Source organism: Podarcis erhardii (assembly GCF_964252035.2).
Source record: "Podarcis erhardii genome assembly, chromosome: 1".
In the NCBI taxonomy this organism is placed as follows: domain Eukaryota; kingdom Metazoa; phylum Chordata; class Lepidosauria; order Squamata; family Lacertidae; genus Podarcis; species Podarcis erhardii.
Window position 1 is genome coordinate 131,017,640 of NC_138497.1, and position 24,262 is coordinate 131,041,901.

The 24,262-nt window shown below is 45.9% G+C and overlaps 1 protein-coding gene across 2 annotated transcripts in view; it reads left to right on the plus strand.

Annotated features, from left to right (window-relative positions):
- Nucleotides 1–24,262, plus strand: part of PARD3B (par-3 family cell polarity regulator beta) — a 636,273-nt gene that overhangs the window by 210,766 nt on the left and 401,245 nt on the right. For both annotated transcript variants that reach the window (XM_081859338.1, XM_081859339.1), the window contains exon 11: nt 7,569–7,754. In XM_081859338.1, the coding sequence (XP_081715464.1) occupies nt 7,569–7,754 (186 nt within the window). The remainder of the gene's footprint in view (nt 1–7,568; nt 7,755–24,262) is intronic.

Here is a 24,262-nt window from a genome sequence, read left to right on the forward strand (position 1 = left end):
CGCCTGCCCTATGGAACTCCCTCCCAGCAGAGGGTGTTTCTCTTGTCACCTAATGGCCAGAGCAAACACAGATGCTGCATCCATAAGCAGCTGCTTCATTGTTGAAATTTTACTAATGGCTTTCTATTCCTCAAGCTAAAGCAGATCAAGCCTGTTTTTTTCATTACTGTGAAGGTAATGAAACTAATCTCACTGCTAAGAATGTATGAGTGTGTTATGTTCCACGGATAAGAAAACCTGATGTGAGGAGAATGAGATCAGAATGGATTGTTCCTAAACTAGCTGGTGTACAATTATTATTTTTTAACTTACAGTAATTTAGATAGGATTGAAACAAAATTAAAAAATTCCTTCCAGTAGCGCCAGAGACCAACTAAGTTTGTTACTGGTATGAGCTTTCATGTGCATGCACACTTCTTCAGATACGATAGTTAAATAGGATTGTCATTCATTATTCCGGGGTCAGCAAACTTTTTCCAGCAGTGGGCTGGTCCACTGTCCCTCAGACCTTGGGGGGGGGGCTGGACTATATTTTGAAGAGGAAAAAAGAATGAATTCCTATGCCCCACAAATAACCCAGAGATGCATTTTAAATAAAAGGACTCATTCTACTCATGTAAAAACACACTGATTCCCGGACCATCCGTGGGCCGGATTGAGAAGGCAATTGGGCCGGATCCGGCCCCCGGGACTTAGTTTGCCTACCCATGCATTATACTTTACAGAGGCAGACCTCTAAGGGCTGTTCAGTTTGAAAAGAGAGCAGGGATTTTGGAGCGTAGACCAAGCATAAACATAGGTCACCGAGTCACAGCCTTCATTGTGGTGAGGTGTATTGTAGCTCTATTTAAATTATAGTCATTATTTCCAAATAATGCACCTATACATATAAATTAGGACATGCAAATGTTATGCAAATGTGGCCCCCTTCTTTTATTTGGCGTTGCAGTCTTCTTTTGGCATTGTGAAAGTGCCCACCCTAAATTTCAGAGCTTTGTGCAAACCACTTATTTGCTTTCCAGAGAGCTCCAGTGAGGTAAATAGCTGCGAAATATTATGGATTCCAAACTGGATGTAAGCGGAGAGCTGAAGGAAACCTAATACTTGAAAATGATTTAGTATATTTATATCTGTCGTCTCGCTTCAACACATTTTAACAACTCTATTTTGGTACTGATAGCATGCCCACACAGTCTGACGATAACCCAACAGATTGGTGCAAAGAACTAATGCATGCACTCACTCCCTTTTAATAAACTAATAAATCTTAGGAAAAACATGAAACACTTGAGCACCTAAATTTGTGTGTCATGTTGTTTTGGGCGCTATGTTTATTTTGGTAATCCAGTCACTTAGCTCTGTATTTATTTAGGAGAACAGTTATAATTAGCATAGTTTGTTCTCAAAATCTTCTAAATTGTCATTATTATTATTTTTTAAAAATAATACTTCTCTCCTGTATTGTTGCTTTTTAGATTCTGCTACACTGAGATTTATTGTGATCAAAGGTTTGGCATGTTCAGACTAAGTATTTATTAAAATACCCATAATAAAATTGTTGCAGATGGAAATGGAGAACATTCCGGTGATAGATATGAACAGGTGTGCAGAATATTTGTTGTTACACAAGCACGTTATATAAATTGAGATAATTGCTGTGCTCCAATTAATTCTGTTGCTCCATTGGAAGTGGGAAGTAAAGTTAGCAATTTGGTACAATAAAATAACTTGGCAAAAAAGCAAGTAAACACACAGGTGCACTTGTCTGTATGAAGATGTACGTGTGGTGCTTCGACAGATGGGTACAGCTATGTGCAAAAGTTTCCCAAGAAGCTTATATTGTATTGCTTAAATGTTAATGGGAGAGATGGACTCTGAGGTCAGTAGGCTCCCTGCCATAGTGGTGCTATAGCTTAATTATTCAATAAAACCTCTTTTCCCAAATCCGTATAACACAGCATTTTATTCATATTCTTGTCATGGGAAAACTGAAAATACGTAATACAGTGGTACCTCGATCTATGAACTTAATTCGTTCCGGAAGTCCATTCTTAAACCAAAGCATTCATAAACCGAGGTGTGCTTTCCCTACTGAGGCCTCCCACCACCAGTTCACCAGTTGGAACACCTGCGTCTGGTTTTGCAGAGTTCGTTGCCTGAATAGTTTGTTAACAGGACTGTTCGTAGACCGAACTACCACTGTTGTTGTTTAGTCGTTTAGTCATGTCTGACTCTTCGTGACCCCATGGACCAGAGCACGCCAGGAACTCCTGTCTTCCATTGCCTCCTGCAGTTTGGTCAGATTCATGTTTGTAGCTTCGAGAACACTGTCCAACCATCTCGTCCTCTGTCATCCCCTTCTCCTTGTGCCCTCCATCTTTCCCAACATCAGGGTCTTTTCCAGGGAGTCTTGTCTTCTCATGAGGTGGCCAAAGTATTGGAGCCTCAGCTTCAGGATCTGTCCTTCCAGTGAGCACTCAGGGCTGATTTCCTTAAGAATGGATAGGTTTGATCTTCTTGCAGTCCACGGGACTCTCCAGAGTCTCCTCCAGCACCATAATTCAAAAGCATCAATTCTTCGGCGAGCTACCACTGTAGTCTGAGCAAAATATCTGTTATTGCCCCTTTAAGAATCTACATTTTTCCAGCAAGGGGGTGGAGCCTAGAAGGATTGGACTTGCACACCCAGGCTCATCAGTTTCACTCCAGCATTTCTTGGACATTGTAGTCACTGGGAGCTGTCCGTAGTGCTGAAGTCACTGCCCTGCTGCGTTGCTTTGCTTGCCTTGCTTGTCTCCAGTTGCACTACGGTCCATTAGGCCCCCACCTACCTCAGTCTCCCTGTAGCCAAGCCTGTCTACTTTCTTATTTACAACCAGTCCAGTGGGTCACCCTGTATGACAGTTTCCTCCTCCTTCAGCTCAGTGTTGCCCTTGTACAACTCCGCATGGAACAAAGTGAGTTAGTTGGCTCTCCCTGTCTTCGGCTCTGGAGCCAACTGCTCTTGGTCTCCCTGCCTTCTGCCCGACCAGTCCCAAGGGACTCTTCAGCCACCACTGCGGAGACAGGCAGATCAGAACAGCTTCAATGTTTCTTGCAATAGGTGTATATAGAGTTGAATTACCTCGGGTCCATGATGGCCTTCCTACCGCCGCTCTGCTTTTTGTTGAATCGGCGAGAAAAGAAAGATTGGACAGCTTTTCACAGTATGATCCCTTATAACTCTTCACACTTCTCCATGTATCCCAGCCTTATCTGGTGCCGTTTCAATATCTGATCTGTTTAGCTCATGTGTGTTTTCACCTGCATTTATTTTATCATGTTGTGCTTTTATTAACGTATTAATTTTGAACATTGCCTCATAATTGTTGTGTGGTGGGGGGAGTGGAATATTTAAAATTCCACTAGATAGATAAATCTGTGTTATTATCTCCTGGCCAGGAACTAAAGATACCAAGGGTGCTTGGACGGGGTACTGTGGTCTAAACCACCGAGCCTCTTGGGCTTGACGATCATAAGGTTGGCAGTTTGAATCCGCACATCAGTGCCAGAGGTTTTCAAAGTGCAACCTGCCTTATGGTAACACAGCTGTTCAAGTGCATGTTCAGTTCTACATACCGTATTTTTTGCTCTATAAGACTCCCTTTTTCCCTCCTAAAAAGTAAGGGGACATGTGTGTGCGTCTTATGGTGTGAATGCAGGCTGCGCAGCTATCCCAGAAGCCAGAACAGCAAGAGGGATTGCTGCTTTCACTGCGCAGCGATCCCTCTTGCTGTTCCGGCTTCTGAGATTCAGAATATTTTTTTTCTTGTTTTCCTCCTCCAAAAACTAGGTGCGTCTTGTGGTCTGGTGCGTCTTATAGAGCAAAAAATACGGTAATACTAACACATCAGGGACGCGAGTGGCGCTGTGGTCTAAACCACTGAGCCTCTTGGGTTTGCCGATCAGAAGGTCAGCGATTCGAATCTCCATGACGGGTTGAGCTCCCGTTGCTCTGTCCCAGCTCCTGTCAACCTAGCAGTTCAAAAGCATACCAGCGTGAGTAGACAAATAGGTACTGCTGTGGCAGGAAGGTAAACGGCATTTCTGTGCACTCTGGCACTCGCAACTGTGTCCCATTGCACCAGAAGCAGTTCAGTCATGCTGGCCACATGACCTGGAAAGCTGTCTGCAGACAAACGCCGGCTCCCTTGGCTTGATGCGAGATGAGTGCTGCACCCCACAGTCAATTTTGACTGGACTTAACCGTCCAGGGGTCCTTTGCCTTTACTTGAGTTAGCATGCCACATGCATGCCACAGCTGAGTGGAAAGAACTTTGCAAAACAGTTTGTGATATTGCGTGTCATGTGTTCTGCTTTTCAGAGGGAAGAAGCATTAGTGGCTTTGCATAAGATGTGAAAGAAGGAATTTGCATGCCAGTCCTTGTCTTGAGACATGTTATAAATAAATTGGATAGAGGTGGGAGAGTTGGAAGATGTGGCTGCTAGATGGCTAAAAAAAGAGTGAATTGGAAAAAAGGCCGAGGGAAGGATAGTTTGTTATGAAGAAAGAAGAGAGAGAGAGAGTAAATCCTCAGCTATCCCAAGCAGATTTTGAGGGTGCACAGAAGGCTAAAGTGCGAAGGAGAGGAAGGTGTAAGTCTGCTCTGCTCAAACCTAGGCAGTGCTAGACACAGCCCACATACAGAATATTTATACGGTCTAATAAAAATGCACCCAGTTCTGTCAACTTCAGAACAGTAAACTATCTAAAGGTGGTTTTATAGCTGGGAAGAACGATGAGCAGTTGGCTCTGATCTAACCACAGTGCATGTGTGTTTTCTGATTTACTTTTCAACAAATTTCCATTTGGCCTTGTGTTTTTATTTGTACAAAACTACTTGTAACTGCGGTGATCTAGAGCTGAGTTAGTTTTTCAAAATCATAATGTCAGAAACCTAAAAATATTTCCTTTACTAGATTATTATTATTTCTTGAAAGTGGGAGCTTTTATAACTCAGTGATTGCAAAGTAACATTCATTTTCCAATAGTACTAGTTGGACAGTTCTGTTCTGAAGGACTCAGACTTGCACACGAGCATCTTTTATTTTTATTTAAAAATATATATCAGAAAAGTTAACAAAGAACAAGGGAAATGGATAGCTAGATCAGACAAAAATTATTAATGTCAACATCGGGCCACTTTTATGTTTTCCAATTAAATGAAATGCATTAACTTTGTCATATGATTAAATATATTAAATATTTGCTCTTGATACTTATTGGAATTGAGGTTCAGTAGACCTTGCATATCTCCCCCCTCCCCCATATGGAGGCTTCCAGATTAAAAGTGTATTATTTATTTTAGTTTTCCACAGGACTAAAAATAGTAGGTTTTAATTGCATTGTGGGAGCACCTGATCAAGGGTTTTCGGGGTGGAAACTACTTTCTTTCATAGTTAACAATTTCAATGGTGGTCCACAAAAGAGATTTTGGGGGAGCATCCTGATTGGCACTCTTGACTAGGACCAAGTCAAAGATTATGTGTAGAAGTGTTCATGTTTGAATGACAAACAAGTTGTTCTGTTGGTTATTTTGTTTCAAATAGAGGTGAACGTGTTTGCCCATTTAGCGTGAGGACAGGAACTGCTGTGCTAACCTCTGAGCTCTCCTTGTGACAGCATCACTTAGACTAAACTGTTTCATTTTATTACATTGCATTAGTTGCCAGTTGATTTCAAGGTCCTCACATTGGCGTTAAGACCACCAGATGTGTAACTGCTTTATAACTTTGCAACTTTCACCTGAGCAGAGTGGTGCGGGAATGTCAGGAAGGGGTGGGTTGGAAAAGTCATGTTGTGATGTCATGCTGCTTGCCTCTTCCTGGTTATCTGGGCTCAACAAGTGAGTCTGACTATGAAGAAACTGAAAGAGCAGCAGTAAAAAACAAAACAAACAAAAAAACAAAACCATGGAAGAAGCAGTGCTGTGAATAACATTGGTGGGATGAAAACGTGGGTGTTCCTTTGGGGTCTGGATTAGGGGATCTCTCAGCGGCTTTTCATACCATTGACCATAACATCCTTCTGGACCGTCTTGAGGGTCTGGGAGCTGGGGGCACTGCCATACAGTGGTTCCGCTCCTTCCTCCTGGGCCATGTTCAGAAAGTGGTGGTAGGGGATGAGTGTTCAGACCCCTGAGCTCTCACTTGTGGGGTGCCTCAGGGTTCTGTCCTCTCTCCCATGCTTTTTAACATCTTCATGCAGCCGCTGGGAGAGATCATCAGGAGGTTTGGGTGGGATGTTCATCAATATGCGGATGACACCCAGCTCTACCTCTCTTTCAAATCAGAACCATTGAAGGCAGTGAAGGTCCTGAGTGAGTGTCTGGAGGTGGTTGGAGGATGGATGGCGGCTAACAGATTGAGGTTGAATCCTGACAAGACAGAAGTACTGTTTTTGGCGGACAGGAGGCGGGCAGGTGTGGAGGACTCCCTGGTCCTGAATGGGGTAACTGTGCCCCTGAAGGACCAGGTGTGCAGCCTGGGAGTCATTTTGGACTCACAGCTGTCCATGGAGGCACAGGTCAATTCTGTGTCCAGGACAGCTGTCTACCAGCTCCATCTGGTATGCAGGCTGAGACCCTACTTGCCCACGGACTGTCTCGCCAGAGTGGTGCATGCTCTGGTTATGTCCCACTTGGACTACTGCAATGTGCTATACATGGGGCTACCTTTGAAGGTGACCCGGAAACTACAACTAATCCAGAATGTGGCAGCTAGACTGGGAGTGGCCGCCGAGACCACATAACACCTGTCTTGAAAGACCTATATTGGCTCCCATTACGTTTCTGAGCACAAATTCAAAGTGTTGGTGCTGACCTTTAAAGCCTTAAACTGCCTTGGTCCAGTATACTTGAAGGAGCGTCTCCACCCCCATTGTTCTGCCCGGACACTAAGGTCCAGCTCTGAGGGCCTTCTGGCGGTTCCCTCACTGTGAGAAGTTAAGTTCCAGGGAACCAGGCAAAGGGCCTTCTTGGTAGTGGCACCCACCCTGTGGAATACCCTCCCACCAAATGTCAAGGAAATAAACAACTATTTGACTTTTAGAAGACACCTGAAGGCGGCCCTGTTTAGGGAAGCTTTTTACGTTTAATAGACTATTGTATTTTAATATTTTGTTGAAAGCCGCCCAGAGTGGCTGGGGAAACCCAGCCAGATGGGCGGCATATAAATAATAAATTATTATTATTATTATTATTATTATTATTATTATTATTATACCTTGGCTTCACACCCACCAATACTTCTCTGTATATCACTTTTGCTTATAGAAACTTGGATAATTTTAATTATATTTTTATTGTAATATAAATAATCTCTGGTCCAATGAGGGGGACATTCCTTTCATGATGATTTCCAATTGACCATGTTAAAAAAAAAGAGAGAATCAAGTAATCTGCCTCCTTTCCCTCAGTGTATGCCTCTCAAATCATTAACATGCAAAATGCAGAACAGGGCACCCGAGAAGTAGGCATTTATTCAACTCCTGTCTGTTTATGCAGATGTTCTGCTTCTTTGTCTAACAGAAAGGAGAACCCTGCTGCAGCGCTCTTTCGCTTGACACCACAGAGCAGTTGACCTTTGAGATCCCTCTGAATGACTCGGGTTCGGCCGGACTTGGTGTGAGCTTAAAGGGCAACAAATCTCGAGAGACTGGGGCTGACCTTGGGATCTTCATCAAATCCATCATCCACGGAGGTGCTGCTTACAAGGTATGAGGAAAAATATCGGTTATTTTATTTTATTTTAACCAATACTTTTGAATGAAAATATGAGAAGCAGTTGCCAGGTTTGTGTGCACAAGAACAGTGTGTGTACTTAGAATAGAATCATAGAGTTGGAAGAGACCACAAGGGCCATCGAGTCCAAGCCCCTGCCAAGCAGGAAACACCATCAGAGCACTCCTGACATATGGTTGTCAAGCCTCTGCTTAAAGACCTCCAAAGAAGGAGACTCCACCACACTCCTTGGCAGCAAATTCCACTGTCGAACAGCTCTTACTGTCAGGAAGTTCTTCCTAATGTTTAGGTGGAATCTTCTTTCTTGTAGTTTGGAACCATTGCTCCGTGTCCGCTTCTCTGAAGCAGCAGAAAACAACCTTTCTCCCTCCTCTATGTGACATCCTTTTATATATTTGAACATGGCTATCATATCCCCCCTTAACCTCCTCTTCTCCAGGCTAAACATGCCCAGCTCCCTTAGCCGTTCCTTATAAGGCATTGACCATTTTGGTTGCCCTCCTCTGGACACGTTCTACTTAACATAAGAATCTTTGTGTTGGGTCAATCGAAAGGTCCACACTCTGCCCCCTCATCTGTCTGACCAACAAGAAGCCACCAGAGCTTGATGATGATCATGGATTTTTCCTCTAACAAGGACTTCTGTAGTGTGGCTTATTCAGGGGAGGCTGGGTGGCTGATACAAGTCAGCCATGCTAGGAATTGCTGCAGGAGAACCATTAAGTGTGCATATGGCTCTCTGTCACCTTCCTTTCATTCACATGAAGCTTCTTCTTTCACTTTCCTGACTTGGCAGCAACTGCAAATACCCCCTGACTTGAGAACACCAGGCTCCTCTCAACTATTTGCTACACATTTTTTCCAGTACATGTATCAAGAGTTGCTTGTTCTTAACACCTACTAGGTTGAAAATGAAGTATCCTGTTTTTGCTTTTGGAAGCCTACACTCTACTCTTATCAAAAGGGACGCGGGTGGCGCTGTGGGTTAAACCACAGAGCCTAGGACTTGCCGATCAGAAGGTCAGCGGTTCAAATCCCCATGACGGGGTGAACTCCCGTTGCTCAGTCCCTGCTCCTGCCAACCTTGCAGTTCGAAAGCACATCAAAGTGCAAGTAGATAAATAGGTACCACTCTGGTGGGAAGGTAAATGGCGTTTCCGTGCGCTGCTCTGGTTTGCCAGAAGCGGCTTAGTCATGCTGGCCACATGACCTGGAAGCTGTACACCGGCTCCCTCTGCCAATAAAGTGAGATGAGCGCCGCAACCACAGAATCAGTCACGACTGGACCTAATGGTCAGGGGTCCCTTTACCTTTACTTTTACTCTTATCAAATTGTCCAAATTCTTATGAAACAATGGTGTATAAAGGTAGGATGAGATAAGTGGGATAAGATAAGTGGTTTCTTTAAAAATTAAACCCACTGAGTTGGAGGAAGCTAACCAGACTTCAGTGATAATAGACTTGGCAGAAGAGACAATAATAGATTATTCAGCCCTGCCATCTTTTAAGAATGCGATGAATCAGAATGCTTTTCAGTGAGGATTGGCTTCTCAAAATGACACCATAGAGTCCCATAATGGAAATATTTTAATTGACCTTCTGTAAACGCGTAAGGAAGAAAAACTCCAAAATTTTATTTTTAGGTTGTGTGGCAACAACTAATTTCTCCATGAATATTCAAAATCCTTACATAGAATTCTACAACATGTTCTGTTCCTGCCGCGGAAGCTTCTTAGGCATCTGTTCAGGATGCATTTGCGAAGGAAGCTGACTTATGCTGAGTCAAACCCATTAGCGCATCTAGTTCAATGTTGTGCACATTGACTGGCAGGCACCTCCCAAAATTAGAAGGTGAATGGTACCTCTTCCTCTCTGCAAAGACACCAGTGCACACACACGGCTGTCCCTTGACTCCAACAATCTAAAGTCCTGCAAGTTCTTTCAGTGCCAGGGATAGAACCTGGGACCTTTTCTGCATACATATGTTCGTAGTCTCCCACCAAACTATGGCCTGCCTACTTACTATATCAGAGGGGAGCCAGCAGTAAATCACACCACGAAAGCTGGTGTTAACTCTCTATGAGCAGAAATACGATCCATGCAAGCGTGTTAGGCTTAATCTGTGTCAGGCGTGTCAGATTGGAGGATGGGTGTGGCTAACCCATTGAGGTTGAATTCTGACAAGACAGAAGTACTGTTTTAGGGGGACAGGGGGTGGGCAGGGGTGGAGGACTCCCTAGTCCTGAATGGGGTAACTGCCCCTGAAGGATCAGGTGTGCAGAATGTGGCAGCTAGACTGGTGATTGGGAGCGGCCACCAAGACCATAATACCGGTCTTGAAAGATCTACATTGGCTCCCATTACGTTTCCGAGCACAATGCAAAGTGTTGGTGCTGACCTTTAAAGCCCTAAACGGCCTCGGCGCAGTATACCTGAAGGAGCGTCTCCACCCCCATCATTCTTCCCAGACACTGAGGTCCAGCTCCAAGGACCTTCTGGCGGTTCCCTCACTGTGAGAAGCCAAGTTACAGGGAACCAGGCAGAGGGCCTTCTTGGTAGTGGCGCCTACCCTGTGGAACACCCTCCCACCAGATGTCAAAGAAATAAACAACTATCTGATGTTTAGAAGACATCTGAAGGCAGCCCTGTTTAGATAAGTTTTTAATGACTTTTTTTTTATCTTTTGTTGGAAGCCGCCCAGAGTGGCTGGGGAAACCCAGCCATATGGGCGGGGTATAAATAATAAATTATTATTATTATTATTATTATTATTATTATTATTATTATTGGCACAGCAACTCATCTCCAGTAGGTCTTGCCCCCATGAAGCAGTTTCTGAGACTGAAGCCTCCCCACAGCTGCCTTAGTCCCCTCCTCTACAAGTTTTTTTCCCCAGTCAGAGACACATGTCTCTTCTTCAATTCTCTTCCTGTTCTGGGAGACCAGGGGACGGGAGCTTGTCACAGCAGGGGAAGGGGACACCCCTGACTCTTCACCAGCCTGCCTCCTCTCTGCCTCTTGGCCTCCCTCCTCCCCTGCTTCAGCTTCTGCCTCTGATTCTGAACTTCTCTCTGCCAAAGACTCTCCCAGCTCACTAAACCCTGTTACCCCCTCAGCTTCCAGCACCTGCTCTTCCCAGTCTTCTGCCTCTGATCACCTATTGTTGTTCCACCATAACTCCCCAGGCTCTGAGTCTTCTTCCCTTAGTGGTTCCTCGCACCATTCCACTGCATCCAACCAGTCCATGGCATACTACTTGCGTGTTGTGAATATTGCATGCTCTTTGTATGTTTCAGTTTGCCCTGCATTTTTGTAAAACTACACAAGTAATACAAGCCTCTAGGACGCGGGTGTGTGCGTGTGCGGGCAATTGTACCTCCTTTTTATGCATCTTTTACAGATACTTTCCCCCTTACCTTACTAAAGAGTTCCTCTGTTTTCTTAATTACTGGGTGGAATTATTGCAAGTTTCCGAATCTTATATCTTCTTTCTCATTGCATCCTTGAAAAAGCGGTTGTGGATATAATCGTTTAAAAGGAATGGCACATGTTGTTATTTTTTATTACTACAAAACTTACCTGCGGAGAGTGAGAGTACCTTAGAAAATCAGTTATTGAAAATACTCACTTTTTTTTAGAGTGACTTCCTTGAATTTTCATGTTTTCATGAAACTCTGTTTTATGCAGCAAACTGCTAAGCCACGAGGGTGCCTCCATAACAACATTCTGCCATTTAGAATTCTTTCTGTGCTGCTCTACATAGTCCCCATGGGCAACACAGGTGGGCCCATAAACCAGCAGAAAAGCAACGAAGAGACACAATCTTTGATTGTAGAAATAAATTCACCAAGCCTATGAATTGAAATAAAGTATATTCCGTTTATGTGAGAAATTAAAAACTACTTCCCCATGTTTTTATTGAATAATTAAAATAGTATTGTGGACAAAAATGTGTGACTTGGCAGGAGTTATATCAGTTACATAAAACTTAATTATTTCTGAGCTAAACAAATCAATAAAAGAAAGTGCTTCTGGGTTTTTCCACCATGTTGCAACGCAATTAGTATTCTACACTATTGTTTTGATTTCTAAGATTTGAATAGATGTAAACACCCAAAAATAAACAAACCCTTTCTAATTATTTAATAGTATATTGACTTTCCTAGATAGATATTATTTTTTAAAGTCAATTCCTAAAGACACCCCCCTCCGAAAGAAACACTTTTTCATCAAATTATGTACATTTATATCCTGGTACTCCTCTAAATAGGACAGTATATGCATTATTGAAAATATATTAATCAAGTAATTGGCATGCATGGTGAATACGCAGTACACAGTTACCTTCATTCCCTTAAAGGGGGAAAACCGTTCAGTTTATTTCTATGAGAAAATGGGCCTTCTTTGAACATCTGAACTTTAGATCTTACTGTTGGCGTTATTTCCTTCGAAACAAAAATTTAATTTGAAATCTAGACTGTGTGGTTGTAAGTTAAGCCTTGTGGGTACATGTGTTAGGATCTCTTAGCGTACAACCCGAGTGTGGCTTTGTCGATTAAGCATGGCACCTGCATTGGCAAAACTTGGGTCCGAGTTCCTTCTCAGCCATGAAACTCAATGAGTGTCTCTTGTCACGTAAAGGTAAAGGGGCCCCTGACCATTAGGTCCAGTCGTGACTGACTCTGGGGTTGCGGCGCTCATCTCGCTTTATTTGCCGAGGGAGCCGTCATACAGCTTCCGGGTCATGTGGCCAGCATGGCAAACCAGAGCAGCACACGGAAACGCCATTTACCTTCCTGCCAGAGCAGTACCTATTTATCTACTTGCACTGATGTGCTTTCGAACTGCTAGGTAGGCAGGAGCAGGGACTGAGCAACGGGAGCTCACCCCGTCGCGGGGATTCGAACTGCCGACCTTCTGATCGGCAAGTCCTAGGCTCTGTGGTTTAACACACAGCGCCATCTGCGTCCCACAGCGCCACCGCATCCCTCATGGGAGTCTACTCCACTGTTAAACAGCTCTCATTCTCAGAAAGTTATTCCTGGTGTTTAGTCAGAATTTCCTTTTTTTGTAACTTGAATGCATTGGTTCAGGCCCAACTTCCAGAGCAGGAGAAAACAAGCTTGCTTCGTCTTCCATCTGGCAGCCCTTTGGATATTGGAATATGACTATCATATCTCCTTTCAGTCTCCGCTAACTCCTTCAGCTGTTCCTCATAGGTCTTGATTCCCAGACCCTTGATCATCTTGGTCACTGTTGTCTGTACACGTTCCAGCTTGTCAATATCCTTCTTATACATATGAAAGATCACGTACAAATCGGTACAAAAGAAAGCATCAAAGCACCAGCCCTTTCCTTAAAAGTAAGCGGCCCTAATAGAGAATGAAGTCTCAAAGGGCTAATTGCGGCAAGCTGCTGATTTTGTAGGTTCACCCTATCTGTGCTGAAAAACAGGAGGAATAAAATTGCAAGAAAATAGAATAACAATCATAGAAAGCCTGAATGAATGGTATGAAATATATTCCATAATGGAGTAGAAGGTTCATATTTCTACCAACTTACCAAATATTCATGAATGTTGCCAGATAAACTCCTATTTAGTTAGAATGTGCCAACCATGAGATTATTTGGTCTTATAAATCACAAACGGATTCCACATGCTAGCCTTGTATATTGTATACAGTAGGGGTCAACAGACTTTTTTAGCAGGGTCCACTGTCCCTCAGATCTTGTGGGAGGCCGGACTATATTTTTTAAAAAATATATATGATGCAAAAGCTCTATGAGCCCCAGTGGCTGCTTACCTGTGTCTTGTGAGCGGCAGGGGCGGGTGGCGGCGGCGGGACGATGAGCAGTGCACGAAAGGGCTCTGGAGAGGCACTGCTTAAAATGATGGTCACTTCAGCGCTGCTGCTGATGGCACCGACAAAGCCCAGCCCCCTTCCTCCTCTAGGCAGGGCAGGGAGAAGCCAGGAGGAGGGAGGGAGGGAGGAGGTGGCGGCGGAGGCGCTGTGTGAGGGAGAGGGAGGGAGAGGGAAAGAACGCGTGCACTGGCGATCCACGCGGCAATTCCCAGACCGTCTGCGGGCCAGATCCAGAAGGCAATTGGGCCTGATCCGGCCCGCGGGCCTTGGTTTTCCGATCCATGGTATATACTTTTAAGTGAGGTTTCTTTTGCCTCCCTTTTAGCACATAGTTGGCAATATTGAAAGAACAGGATTCATTCTGACATGGAGTTAATCTTTTAAAGAACACAAAGCTTTAGTGATTATTGAAGGACTCCTGTTTTTACATTAGATAATTGTGTCTTCATTTCAATTGTTTAGTTGCATTATACCTCTTCCCCTCTGCCTGCCCATACAATACAATCAGGTTCTTGAGCTTGAATCTATTTATTTATTCCAATTGATTTTTGTAGGCAGTGTATGAATTGGAAGAGGTCACATTTATCTATGAGTTCTGATCCACCCTGACCTCCAATCCATTAAAAGAAAACACCCCAAACCCCTCCAGTTTGGACACTATTGACTACCATGCTGAATGTGGGAGGGCAAGGACAGAGAAAAGACACACAAACTGATGCTTCAATACAGTTTTAATACAGTCGACCCGCAACATGCACACATTTTAACATTTCCCAAGCCATTTCAAGTTTACCTGGAGAAAAACAGCGCAGAAAGAGCTTTCACACTCTCAGACTTGTTTACTGGGCTCTGGAAGGCTCTCACTAGATGCCAGATGGTCTTGTGAGATCTCGGAAGAGCCTTGCAGAGCCCACTAAGCAAGTTGGAGAGCTGGCTTTGACTATACACAATTTCGCCTTTCCATTCTATCTCCAGAAGGTAACACACGCAGAAATTGCAAGTCAACTTCACTTCTTCCCTGGTCCTCTACATATATTGTGTAATAAGCCCCTAGAAGCTGTCATTTTTTTTGGGGGGGGGAGCTAATGCCTTTGGGGAGAAAAAGGCAATAAAAGTCAAAATTGTATTCATCTTTTTAAAAATAGTTCAGGGTGATTTTTTTATTTATTTTTTTGCTTTTTGTGGCAGAGTTCTACCTTGCACAGCACTAGTTTTTACTATAAAAATTTGAATTAGGTACATTGAATTGAATTGATGCTTTTGAATTATGGTGCTGGAGGAGACTCTTGAGAGTCCCATGGACTGCAAGAAGATCAAACCGATCCATTCTTAAGGAAATCAGCCCTGAGTGCTCACTGGAAGGACAGATTGTGAAGCTGAGGCTCCAATACTTTGGCTACCTCATGAGAAGAGAAGACTCCCTGGAAAAGACCCTGGCGTTGGGAAAGATGGAGGGCACAAGGAGAAGAGGACGACAGAGGACGAGATGGTTGGATGGTGTTCTCGAAGCTACCAGCATGAGTTTGACCAAACTGCGGGAGGCAGTGGAAGACAGGAGTGCCTGGCATGCTCTGGTCCATGGGGTCACAAAGAGTCGGACACGACTAAATGACTAAACAACAACAACAACATTAGAAACAACATGAATAGGGGAGTGCAGATGTTTGGGTGGATATGCACATCTGTAGATGTGAGATTTTTATCTATCTGCATTCAGGCATTCATGCTTTCCAACCTTAAGACTGGGCTTCCCATTCTTAGCATGAAATTCATAAAATATCTTTAATTTTTCCTTGCTGCTCTTGATTTTATGCGTTTCCTCCTTTAAATACATTTTGCTCCTTCCTAGAGCTGCAAATGTTGTTTGCTTCAGGGTATACATTGAATTTAAGTGAACCGAAGTTCGGCTGTGAAACTGTAACATATAAAATCATTATTTTTTGTAAGGATAGTCCCTTTACAGATAGCTTGTGATAAGCGAGAGGAGAGAATGTGAGTGTGAAGCTAGTCTAATAAATGAGTTTCAGAAATGCCTTGGGATAGCATCCAGGAAAGAGGTTAATACTAAAGCAAATTCAATTCCCCCCCCCACTGTAATATTGTACTAGAAATACTGTTCTTAGTTATAAAGGGGAATTGACTGCTCTGTAAAATGACAGTATAGATCCTTAGAAATTGCAGGAAATGACTTATCCAGCACTGGGAATCTTCGCACACTCTATTGAAGAAACAGTGCTCAAAATGCTGACTATCTATAAGGATCGGGGAGTCCATTAACTTCACCCTTTTTAGAAGTGAGAACTCAGAAGTAGAGACGTTTGTTCAAGCTGTAGCCTCTATGGTATTGGTGAGCTTCTACTTGCAGCCTTTGCAATCTCTCTTTGAAGTGTCTTGTAAACCAGTAATGAGCAGAAGTTAGATCAGGATCTGCTAGTAGATCTCTGAGTGATTTGAAGTAGATTGATGGGGATCATAGTTCCGTTTTTTAAAAGAAATTACGCGTCAAGAATTAATCCCCCTACCCACCAGTTCCTCTAAACTAGGCACGTCCAACTTCCAAGAGACTGTGATCTACTCCCAGTATAAAAACCTGGCTGTGATCTACCCAATGCCAGGAATGAGAAGTGAACAAAGTGTTGAACTTTTTGGGGGAGGGGAATGCCCCAGAGTTGTTGAGATTTTGGGGGGATCATTAAAGATCACACAGGCAATCACTTTCCTTAATACCACGATCGACCAGGGACACACCCGCGATCGACCGGTAGATCGTGATCAACCTGTTGGACGTGCCTGCTCTAGATCATGGTGCTGAAATGGAAAAAGCTGGGTAGGTTGGAAAACCAGGGAGAATATTTTTATTTTATTGATTCTGTAGTAAAATAACATTGACCTGTTCCAACAAAACTTGTAGAGTGTTACATGCTTATATCAGTCACCTATAAGTAGAAGAATTGAACAGGGACACTATCGGGTAACTGAGTCACTGCCCGCATTGCCAAGGCTTCAACTGCCAATGACACAGCTTCTCCATAAGTACGTGTGAGTGGCTGGAGGTGATATTATTGCCATATCTGATACATGGAGACCATGCCTTGTCAAAATGACGGCGTTTTGTCGGACCTCTAGCAACCCTTCTATGTTGTGTGAGTTGCTCTGAAAGAACTAGATCCCAAACTTTCCCTTGCCATCCAGTCAGAAGCATACTGTCAGGGAACTGCCATCGGAGAGACAGGTGGTGGACAGGCTACAGGAGAATAGGAGAGAATCTGCAGTAGAAGAGGGAACCAGCAGGGGGAGTGCAGGAGTCACAGCGGAGGGGAGGCTCTGGGATGCTTCCAGTGAGAGTAGTGGAGAGGTAACGGGACCCCCGTTGGGAACGCCCACCCTTCGCCGGAAACTGTCACGCAGAGAGTCTCGAAAGCGCATGTCTGTCAAAGAGCTTTTATGTTGGCGTAAATTCCGTAGACGCCCACTGTCAGATTCTACCAGCGACTGACGGAGTCATGCTTTGGGGGCTCCGTTAGTGCATCGGTTTGGATGACCAGCCAAACCCCAGAGGGATCAAGCTTTTACGCACAAGCAGCTCACTATCCCATCACAGCAATCTGACAGTCTTTGAAAGCAGCTTGTGCAAGCAGAAGGCATCATGAGCGAACCATCCGGAACCGGAGGAGCAGGAGCGGGAGCTGGCGCAGATCCAAGCCTGGAACAAAGGTACAGGGCGTTGGAGGTCCAGCTGGCACTGCAAACGGCGAGGCTCGAGGAGAGGAGGGCTCAAGATGCAGATAAGGGGAAGACCACCCCACTTGCCAGACGGGTGCCTGGACTGGTGCAGAAATTTGGGGGGGATCCCCGGAACTATCAAGCCTTTAGGACAGAGATGCAATATGCTCTCAATCTACTGTTTGATGACTTCCCCGACGAGAACTCTAGAGTGGCGTACGTAATTGGCCATCTAGAGGGAGGGGCGAGGGACTGGGTTCGGCCCCTGATGGCAGCCAATAATGAAATCTTAAAGGACACAATGAAGTTTTTCCGCGCCATGGACTTGATGTTTTCCAGCGAGATCGAGCAGGGAGTGGTGCGCAGGCAGTTAATGGCGTGTAAACAGGGGAGCCGATCTGTACGTGAGTACTGGACTGAGTTCACCATGCTGATTCATAGACTTGGGTGGGACCTTGCTAGTGAACCTATTCAAATGCTGTTTGAAGAAGGTCTCTCTCCGGCAGTGAAAGATGAACTTTCCCGGGCGCCTAGGGCGGAGTCTATGGATCAGCTGACTAAATCAGCGCTGTCCATAGGAGCACGCCAGGAGGCTAGAGCTATGGAAAAGCGGGAAGGAAAGGGGGAACGTTGGAAGGACTTCCGCATTCCAGAGATTCCGGAGCAGCCTTTCCCGCCAGCAGAGCCGATGGAACTTGGAACAGCGCGCGCGCGCGCAGTTTCAAACACCAGTGAAGGGCGGAAGAAGGAGGGAAAGAGCGGCAAGAGATGCTATCTCTGCCAACAGCCAGGTCACTTTGCCAGAGTCTGTCCGCAAAGGAAGGAATGGCAAGGGATGGCGGGAACTGTTGGGGGGAAGGAGGAAGAAGAAATCACGGAGCCAGTAAAAGCCAACGCCTGGCTGCCAACATCAGGGCACAGCAGCCAGGCCAGGGAGTAATGAATGTGCCCACGCCGGAACCTCCAAGACCAGCGCTTGTGATAGAGGTGTTGCTGGAACTGGCAAACGGACACCCACTGAAGATAAAGGCGCTATTGGATTCAGGTAGCTCATGTAATTTCATGAGCAAAGAGTTTGCAGCTGCACACCAAATACAGACTATCCCATTGAGTAAGCCTTTGCAGGTTACCACGATTGATGGGAGGGAGCTGTTGGGAGGAGAAGTGAGCCAACAGACTGTACCAATGATAATGAGGGTGGCACGACACACCGAACTGATAGCGTTTAACGTAGCCACCTTGGGAGGAGCTCCTATTATCTTGGGTATGAGCTGGCTGGCGCTACACGATCCGCTAGTAGGCTGGCATCAGAGAGTGGTTTCCTTTGGATCAGCACATTGCCTAGAACACTGCAAGGAGGGAGAGGCTCAGGCAGGCGCCAGGGGCACTCTAGCAGGGATGGAAGTGATGGACAAAGGGAGGGTGCCACCACAGTACGCTGACTTGCTTGACGTATTCAGCGAAAAAGAAGCAGATAAACTGCCCCCGCACAGACCCTTTGATTGTCAAATTACCTTACTCCCAGGAGCACAATTGCCAGTGGGCAAGCTGTATGCAATGTCAGACAGTGAGATGCAGGAGTTAAGGGAGTTCATTGACAAGAATCTCAAGCGAGGTTTCATCAGAGAGTCACGAGCGGTGGGGGGCAGCCCAGTGTTCTTTGTGGACAAAAAAAACACGGGCAAGCCCAGGCTTGTATGTGATTTCAGGGCCCTAAATGCAGTGTCAGAACCAGTGACTTTCCCTATGCCCAGAATTGATGACATTCTAACACGGGTGAGAAAAGGGAAAATTTTTACCAAGCTGGACCTTAGGGGGGCATATAACTTGATACGTGTGAGAAAGGGGGATGAGTGGAAGACCACTATGTTCACCCCCTTGGGGGCCTTTGAGTACACCGTTATGCCTTTCGGATTACAAGGGGGCTCCACCTGTTTTCAATCATTCATGAATCACGTCCTGGGGCCACTGCTCTACAAGAACTGCGTAGCGTTCTTAGATGACGTTCTGGTGTACTCAGACAATGAGGAGCAGCATGTGCGAGATGTAAGAGAGGTACTGAGCAAGCTGCTAGAAAACCGGCTGTGGGTGAAACTGGAGAAGTGTCAGTTTCATACCAAGGAGGTGGAATTCCTGGGGTACCGGTTGTCTGACAAGGGATTGGCCATGGATCCCAGCAAGGTTCAAGCGGTACTGGAATGGAAAACACCAAAGACCAAGAAGGACGTGCAAAGGTTCCTGGGCTTCGGAAACTTCTATAGGAAGTTCATCAAAAACTTTGCCCATTTAACAGCGCCCATCACGGATTGTCTTAGTAGCAAAAAGAAATTTGTTTGGACGGGAGAAGCGCAACAAGCGTTTGAACGCTTAAAGCAGGCGTTTGCGTCGGAAGAGCAACTCTTGCACGTGGATCTACAACAACCAATGAGAGTGGAGACTGACGCGTCAGACCGAGCGGTGGGGGCCGTTCTTCTCCAGCCGGGAAAAGATACGTCTGAATGGAGACCGTGTGCATTCTTCTCGCGGAAGTTGAACAAATCAGAGAGGAACTACACAGTGTACGACCGAGAACTGCTCGCCATTCATGAAGCATTCTGGAAATGGCGGCACTTGCTGATTGGGGCGCAGCACAAGGTTCAAGTCCGAACTGACCACAAAAATCTGGAATACTGGAAACAGCCCGAGTGCTGAACCAGAGACAAGTGAGATGGGCCCAGGAGTTCTCCAAATTCCACTTTGAGATTCGTTACGTGCCCGGCTCCGAGAACGTGAGGGCGGACGCTCTTTCCAGGAAACCTGAGTACTTAGAGGGGGAGGGAGCGCCTGAGGCAAGGCATGTAATCCCTGAAGACCGCTGGGTGTGTGGGGCGGCATTGGTGGGGCAGAGGGAACTGATAGAGGGTACGGAGAACGATGAATACGCCCAAGAGAAACTCAGAGAGCTCCGGAGGACAGAGGAGAACACAGGGGGGTTCGAAGAAAAGAACGGGGCGTTGTATTACAAAGGGGCACTGTACATACCCGACGGGGAACTGAGGGGCAGAGTACTCAAGCAGTTGCATGACAGCCCCACAGCGGGACATTTTGGACAGCACAAAACCATGTGGTTGGTTACCAGGGAGTTTTGGTGGCCCAAGGTGAGGGAGGACGTACGGGAATATGTCAGGGGTTGCGACAGGTGCCAGCGAGCGAAAGGAGAGAGGGTGGCGCCAGCGGGGCTATTACAACCCTTACCCACGCCCGAAAGGCCATGGGAGGCAGTATCCATAGATTTTATGACGGACCTGCCAAAATCCAAAGGCAAAACAGCTGTCATGGTGGTGGTAGATCAATTAACCAAGATGTGTCATTTTATAGCTTGTTCACATGCAGTCACAGCGGAGGAAACCGCCAAGTTGTTTGTAGAACATATTTTCAAGTTGCATGGCGCCCCCTTGAGGGTGGTCAGCGACAGAGGGAAACAATTTACTTCCAGGTTCTGGAGGAAACTTATGAGCTTACTGCACGTAGAACTCAATTTCTCAACTGCCCGGCACCCAGAAACCAATGGGCAAGCGGAAAGGGCAAATGGGGTTTTACAACAATACCTGAGGTGTTATGTAAAAGACAGAGAAAATGATTGGGTGGATAAGTTACCTCTAGCAGAATTTGCCTACAACAACGCGGAGAACGTGTCCACAGGGATGAGTCCCTTCCTGGCAAATTATGGGTGTCACCCCCGGGCATTCCCAGGAGAGGGAGGGGAGAGGTGGAGCGTGCCGGCGGCGGAATATTTTTTTGAAGAGATGGAGGCGATCCACCGTCAGCTTCAACTTAACTTAGAGAAAGCCAAGGAAGAATATAAGAAGCAAGCAGACAGAAATAGGAGGGAAGGTGAAACTATAAGGGTGGGGGACCGGGTGTGGTTGTCCACCCAAGGGCTACCGTTCAAGGGCGGGAGTAAAAAATTGAGGCCCAAAAGATTGGGACCCTTTGAGGTCATACAGCAGGTCAACCCAGTGGCATTCAAACTCAGGCTGCCCAGTCACATGAAATTACACCCAGTATTTCACAGGTCATTACTGTCGCCGTACCGAGAGGGACGCGAGTGGGGGGAGCGTGAGAGAGAGGCCACCCAAACGCCCGTGATAGAAGAGAGAGAGCGCGACATGAAAGTGGCAGGAATCATTGATTCCAGGTGGAAGGGGAATCAGGTGGAATATCTGGTAGAATGGGAGGGGGAAGCAGAGTCGGAAAACACTTGGGTACCAGCAGAGGTAGTCAATGACGAGGTTTTAATAGAAACATTTCATCAGCGTTTCCCAAGAAAACCGCAACCCGTGGCTCGATTTAGAAGGGAACACTTTGGGACCACCGATGAGGAAGGAGAGTTTGAAGGGTTCCCAGAGTCAGGGGTGGGTGAAGAAGCCGACTCCGACGAAGAAGAGGAAGACGGGGAGAGAGACGGTACGCCGTGGCTGGAAGTGTTAGAATCCTCGGACGACGAGGAGAGTTCCTTCAGGGGCTTTCCGCCCTCACCGCCAGTGGGAGAGGAGGCGGGAGGGGGTGAAGGGGGCCCTGGGGGGGAGGTGGATGTCAGGGAACTGCCATCGGAGAGACAGGTGGTGGACAGGCTACAGGAGAATAGGAGAGAATCTGCAGTAGAAGAGGGAACCAGCAGGGGGAGTACAGGAGTCACAGCGGAGGGGAGGCTCTGGGATGCTTCCAGTGAGAGTAGTGGAGAGGTAACGGGACCCCCGTTGGGAACGCCCACCCTTCGCCGGAAACTGTCACGCAGAGAGTCTCGAAAGCGCATGTCTGTCAAAGAGCTTTTATGTTGGCGTAAATTCCGTAGACGCCCACTGTCAGATTCTACCAGCGACTGACGGAGTCATGCTTTGGGGGCTCCGTTAGTGCATCGGTTTGGATGACCAGCCAAACCCCAGAGGGATCAAGCTTTTACGCACAAGCAGCTCACTATCCCATCACACATACCTTGGAGTCTTTTCAGATGGAGAGGTGATCCCTAAACAGGCAGCAGTAAACTGCATGACAATTGGTCCTTATGTATAAAGGGAGGGTTGAAACTGGCGCCTAGTGGCAGAAGGGCCAGAGCAGGGTTTTAGTTTGATGGTCCACCCAATAATATTGGGAGCAACATCGGAAATGTGTCACCGAAACCCAGTAAGCTTTTTGCACTCCCACCATAAATGTATGATATGTATGGTAACCTCAGGGTTAGAGTTATGATATGTATGGTAACCTCAGGGTTAGATTACTGCAATGCATTATGTGTAGGGCTGCCTCTGAAGATGGTTCGGAAACTTCAGCCGGTGCAGAATTCAGTGGCCAGGTTGCTCCCTGGAGGAAGACGGTCTGAGGATATTACACCGATCCTGGTCCGACTGCACTGGCTACCAATTAGTTTCCAGGCCCAAATCAAAGTGCTGGTTTTGACCTATAAAGCCTTAAACAGCTCAGGACCACAATACCTCAAGGACTGCTCTTTCCATACCTGGACCCAGAGATCATCTTCTGAGGCCCTTCTTCGTGTGCCTCCTCCTTGAGATGTCTGGAGGGTGGTAACATGAGAACGGGCCTTCTCTACAGTGGCTCCCCGTCTGTGGAATGCTCTCCCCAGGAAAGTTCACCTGGCGCCTTCATTATACACCTTTAGGTGCCAGGCAAAACGTTCCTTTTTAACCAGGCCTTTGGTTGACTTGATTGACAACCTATCCCCTTTTAAAATGTGGGGATTTTGGGGGGGTGTTATTGGTTGTTGTTTTTATTTTGATTATGTATTTTGTGGTTTTATATTTTGGTTTTATTCTGTAACCGCCCTGAGGCCTCCAGGTATAGGGTGGTATATAAATTCAAATGATGCTGATGCTGATGTAGGTCTTCTTATAGTCCCGCCAGCATTGGGATGAAGTCACAGAAGTTATATAAGAGTGCTTGACCAGGGTCCACTGCTAGCGAAACACTACCTTCAACACTGGACTCTGGCTGAAATGGTCTTTATAGGAGACTGGCATTCCATGGCCCTTTGCTGGTATAATAATATTGAGCTAATAATATACCATAGTGTAGTTTCAGTTTGAAACGGGACCCCAAACCCCCTTTTTTTCTTTCTCCAAGGGAGCATTTCTAAAATGCATAACAAGAACACAGCTGTATAAACAAAGCTCTCTCCTTTATCTGTCACGGCAATGGATGACCTTGGCTGTTCCAGTGGAGTAGGGATGACATGTCTGGGTCTTATCTTACCACACTCTGACGCACAGACCTAGTCCGGGAACAACACCAGGGTGTGTTCTTGGAGTTGGTGACCTCTTGCTCCAAGATAAAGAGTATAGGAACAGGAATACCTTTTTATGGTCAGAAGCACAGGAAGGAAAACCCTTTTATGGTTAAGAGTACCGGAGCAGGAACATCTGTGATATCAACCTGCATGTACAAGCTGCCGTGCCTGGATTCCTGGGGAAGGGGGGAAGAGGGTGCCTGGAGGAGATATATATACTGCATGAAATCTCTCATTTCTTTGGACTTGCTGTGGACTCACCACGCAAGTGCCTTTCTGCTTCTCCGGAGAGCAGAAATAAAGAACTCTTTCTCTGAACCAACCCTCGGTGCCATCTGACTTCCTTCCTCCTGTCCGGGAGCAATGCAGAGCCACCAATCGGTAAAGTCTAATAAGGCTACAATAGTTTATTGAACTGTGAATGAACAATGTGCCAACATCCACACCCTTCACCATTCTCTTCCTCCCTTGCATGTTTCATTTCGGTGCCTTTATCCTGGCCTGTTAATTCACAAGGCCTCTTTGTGGTCCTATAAACTATGGTTATTGGACCAGCATTATTACAGTTCTCACCTAAGCTCCAAGCTCCAGCTTTCTTGACTTGCAAAAAAGAC